This window comes from Palaemon carinicauda, chromosome 30, assembly GCF_036898095.1.
Source record: "Palaemon carinicauda isolate YSFRI2023 chromosome 30, ASM3689809v2, whole genome shotgun sequence".
Classification (NCBI taxonomy): domain Eukaryota; kingdom Metazoa; phylum Arthropoda; class Malacostraca; order Decapoda; family Palaemonidae; genus Palaemon; species Palaemon carinicauda.
The window spans coordinates 37,817,562-37,822,665 of record NC_090754.1 but is presented as its reverse complement, the minus strand read 5'-3'; the positions used below and the strand labels follow the sequence as shown (position 1 = coordinate 37,822,665).

General features: G+C 34.5%; 1 protein-coding gene across 2 annotated transcripts; it reads left to right on the top strand.

Moving 5' to 3' along the window:
- The first annotated feature begins 2,225 nt into the window (after window positions 1-2,225).
- LOC137623749 (pro-resilin-like) lies at window positions 2,226-3,876 on the top strand. Of its 2 annotated transcripts, none has more exons than XM_068354577.1 (3): window positions 2,226-2,330; window positions 2,955-3,038; window positions 3,236-3,876. In XM_068354577.1, the coding sequence occupies exons 1-3, from the start codon at window positions 2,319-2,321 to the stop codon at window positions 3,722-3,724; spliced, it is 585 nt and encodes a 194-aa protein (XP_068210678.1). In that variant the 5' UTR covers window positions 2,226-2,318; the 3' UTR covers window positions 3,725-3,876. The 2 variants fall into 2 exon arrangements, with proteins under 2 accessions (XP_068210678.1, XP_068210677.1); XM_068354576.1 differs by having other exon boundaries at window positions 2,955-3,086.
- Window positions 3,877-5,104: the final 1,228 nt, after the last annotated feature.

The window sequence follows — 5,104 nt, the reverse complement described above, 5'->3', positions numbered from 1 at the left end:
ATCCTAGATGGAACCTAGAATTGGAGGGTGGTGAATGAAGCCTAGAGATGGAGATTCCTTAATGGAACCTAGATGTGGAGGATCCTTGATAGAGCTTAGAGGTGATGATTCCTGGAGGAAACCTGGAGATGTAAGATTCTGGATGGAGCATAGAGATGGAAATTCCTAGAAGGAATCTAGATATGGAGATTATTAGATAGAAGCTAGATATGGAGAGTCCTGGATGGAACCTAGAGAGGGAGATTCCTAGATGGAATCTAGGTATTGAGTGTCGTGGTTGGTACTAAGAGATGGAGATTCTTAGATGGAACTTACAGATGAAGATTCTTGGATGGAACCTAGAGATGGAGGATTTTTGATGGAACCCAGATATGAAGGCTCCTAGATGGAACCTTGATATGGAGGGTTCTAGATGGAACCTAGAGATGAATATTCCTAGAGGGAACATAGAGATGGAGGGTCTTGGTTGGATCCTGGAGATGGAGATTCATAGAGAAAACTTAGAGATGTAGGTTCCTGGTTGGAACCTAGAGATTAACAGTTCCTGGGTATAACCTAGAGATGGACATTCCCAGAGGAAACCTAGATATAGAGAGTCTTCGATGTAACCTAGACATGGAGGTTCCTTGATGGAATCTAGAGATGGAGGGTCCTGGATTGAGCTTAGATAGGGGATGCCCAGGATGGAATCTAGAGATGGTGATTCCTAGATGGAACCTAGATATGGTGGGTCCTGGTTGTAACCTAGACATGGAGATTCTTAGAGGGAAACTAGACACGGAGGTTCCTTGATGGAACCTAGATACAGAATTTCCTAGATGGGATCTGAATTAACGTGGACTATTTTACTCGTTTCTGACCAGCCGACTCTTTGACTAAATCCTAGCCAGTGGGAGTCTAAAGCATTATTAAGAGGTCCCCTGAAGACGGCCCTCTTATGCTTTTTTATTCTGACATGAATGTCTTTGGATGTTTGGTTGACATACAAGTTACAATTCAAACAAGGAAAACTATATACTATATTACTATCATTTTCAGAACTAGTCATAGAATCGGCAGGTCACAGACGAGTAAAACAATCCCTGTTATTGACTGTACTCAAAACAATATTGTTGAAACCTTTTTAATTGCTTGTACCAAAAGTCACAATTTAAACCTAAGCTCTAGTCTGTTTTCCGTTAATCCTTTATCATCCTCTTATCTATAATCGAACTTATCTATATTAATAAAAATTACGGCTATGGGATCCAATTCTCCTGTATAAATACGATATCTTTGTATATTTATTCTCATCGTGAGTCCATCGATGTCAGCAATAGGACGAAAGTACTAACTCCAATAAAGATTTATTTTTTATTTTTCCTTTCGTAGCTACGATACATATATCATGTTCATCAAATGTCGTCTTTCGTGATTTATACACATACGTACACACATATATATACATATTCACACACACACACACACACATATATATATATATATATATATATATATATATATATATATATATATATATATATATATACATATATATGTATACACACACACATATATATACATATATATATATATATATATATATATATATATATATATACACACAACCATACACATATATACACACATACATATATATATATATACACACACACATATATATATAATATATATATATATATATATATATATATATATATATATATATATATATATATATATATATATATATATATATATATATATACACAACCATACACACATATAAACACACATACATATATATACATATATATATATATATATATATATATATATATATATATATATATATATATATGTGTATATATATATATATATATATATATATATGAGTTAAATAAAAAATTCTAGTTTCTAATGACAGTTGTATTCATATTTTACCATCAAATAATTAGACGACAATAAACTACAATATGCATGCCTAACTTCCCCTCTAAAAAGTAATATATTGAAAACAGGAATTCACTCCAAATATGAAAAGTTTAGGTCACTGTATCTGTGGCCACCATCCGTATCTCCACAAGAATGAAATACAACGAGTAAGGCCCGGTAGATAGGGTCCTTGACCACACCAAGTTATTTCCAGATTTCTAGGAACGTGGTGTCTATTATAATCCTGTTATCTTTTTTTTTCTGTACTATTGCTCACTAAGTCTGACCCCACCCTCACAGGAGAAGAAAGTGTAAGGCAAAAACTTGCGTGTGACGTCATCATAAACGCCTTATATAAACTAACGTTCATCTTCACGAGCCATCAGTCACCTTCTGTCTTCAACATGAACACCAAGGTATCACAAGTGTTGCAGATTAGTACTCAAAGTTGAAATGACTTGGGAAATTTGTAAATGCAGAGTGAAAGATTTTAATTTTACTGAATACTTCATTTTTTTTAATTTTTCCAAATTTCAAAGATATATATTTGAAATATTTACTACTTTCTATTTTTCCATGCCATTAAGAAATGTAAAGCTTATCTCATTAGTCAAAACACAAAAATGTCTAAAATATAATTCATGAGTTTATATATTCTCGTTTTCTCATACTTTTACCATATTATCTTTATCCTTCTTCTCTGCACTTTTTGCAGACTAAGTTTGCTCACTTTGTTTGATTTATCATAGATGAAACATATAGTAACTTGATCTAGATGCGAGGATGGTGTTGTGACCAACAATAAACTACAATTATAGTATTTTACCATAGAAGAGACGAGTCCATCCTATTTTAATTAGTCAATAATTGCTTATTGATAAGAAATTTGAATTTCAATTGAATACAGACTCCAATAGAAATCCCACCTCTCAGACAGGAAAGCTACACAACCTCTGCTATAGTAATCCATAGTGTAATTTAATATTATTGCAAATGAAAAAATGACATCAAATAATCAATAATTTCTTAATTTATTTCAGATTCTTTTCGTTTTGGGTTTGGTAGCCGTAGTTGCTGCCGATAAGCGACCAACTCGCCCATCCACTTCCTATGGAGTCCCACAGGTAGCTGCTGCCCCCAGGCGGCCATCAAGACCAGCTCCTGCACCACAGGTAATACCATAGATATGAAATAAAGATATAATTTTTAATGGAATTTTCAGCCTGTCAGGAAAACGTTTAATTTTTGCATATTGGATATTTAAATTTAAGTAATGATTGAGAAGTTTTAACTACAGAAATATTTTTCGTTATTCTTTCAGGTACAGCGTCCTTCATTCGACTCCTTCGAAAACTCCTTTGAAAGCTCCTCCTTCGAGCGTCCTTCTTTCGACCGTTCTTTCGAACGCTCTTTTGAACGCTCCTTCGGACGGTCAGATGAGTCCTTCGAAGATGCCAAGTACAACTTCCAATTTGGCGTTCACGATGACTCCACAAGCGCCAGCTTCGAGCACCAGGAATCCCGCAATGAGGACGAGACCCAGGGCTCCTACACCGTCCAGCTTCCCGACGGTCGTCGCCAGACCGTCAGGTACTTCGTCAACGGAGACTCAGGTTATGTAGCAGAGGTCACCTACGAAGGAGAAGCCAGGTATCCCGATTCCGATGAGTCCAGGGAATACTCAGCCCCAAGACCATCCTACTCAGCCCCCAGAGCCCAGCGCCCAAGGCCCTCTTTCTCCAGCTTCGAATCCCAGGAGTCTCGCGAGTTCTTCGCTGCCCCCAGCAGGGCTTATGGTACTCCCCAGTAAAAGAGACCTTTAACATGAATAACTTATATTTTCACTAATTTCTATATTTTTCTTCTATTTACTCGAAATTTTCTTCATTTGTCTATCAAAAGATATCTGTCCTTTTTGTAATTGTTGACTTGTATATTTATTGAACTTTAATTTACTATTTATTAAACCACTGAATTGCAAAAAAACTGCATATATTTCTATCCTCATAAAATCACGATTAATTAATTGAAATCCTCTGAATAATGGAGTGTTAAGGAATGATAGATTCTAAAACAGAGGCTTGAATTAATGTTTAGAATGACGTATGATATATCAAATATGTGAATAGCTGTAGTTTTTAAAGTTTGATGCTAAAAGATAGTTTGAGTTTTGAGCTCTTATGACGTGATTTATTGGATTGATAATACCTTTTTAGAATTTAAGGATCTTATATCCTCCATGGCCTCTCTTTTGACAATTTCGTGCTACAGTATATTTTCAAATCCATTGATTTTTGGAAAGTATTTGATGTTTATCGAAAAGAAAATGCTCTTCTTTTCCCTACAATGAATGGGATATCTTATTTTTTGTAATTCTTAACTTTCATCCATGATTTTTTAAACTGAACATCACTCGCCAATAACTATTTGTAGCTGATAAAATATTTTGTATGTGATGTCTGAAACTTTTGAAAAATAATTAATCAAGTCATGTGGATAAACAGAACTTGGTTTTTATCAATAGCCATAAGTAAAATTAATGATAAAGACAAAACCGTAATGGAGATGAAAATATTGATTTAAACATTAGTGAGCACTGAATCCTTGCAAGGTTTTTTTAATCACTAAAAAGTAAACGTCACTAAATACGGGTTATGAACAAGTATCAGCTTAATTTGAAATCTCATTTTAATCTAAAAATTAATCTTTTAAATGGATATCTTTCTTCCCATTTTGAATTAGTTAGGGCTTTGCTGGGAGGCCAAACCTAAGGTAGTACAATTCCTTTACCCTTCAACAAATTAAAAGTTATATTTTTATATTTTTCTGAGTAACGATGGAAGGTGCATAACTGATTCTATCAAGTAGTCTTTTTACTATTTACCATAAAATACGTTAAGCAAAATACAAATACACTTATTTTACATAAATAGAACTGAAGCGGGGCTAAGCCACACCAAACCAAATTGTAAATGACGCATCCAAGTTTACAACAGGCGAAGTTGACAAACAGCTCCAAAGTCAGTAATGAGCATCTATATTTATTTTTATTATTGTTATTGTTATTATTGCTAGCTGACCTGTAACCCTACTTGCAAAAGCAGGATGCTATAAGCCCAAGGGGTCCAACGGGGAAAATAGCCAAGGCTCAGTGAGGAAAGGAACTAAGGAAACAGGATAGTGTGGCCGA

Excerpts from the sequence above, each read along its gene's own strand:
- LOC137623749 (XM_068354576.1), top strand. Across the intron at positions 3,087-3,235 it reads GACCAGCTCCTGCACCACAG|GTACAGCGTCCTTCATTCGA; the intron begins GTAATACCATAG and ends TTATTCTTTCAG.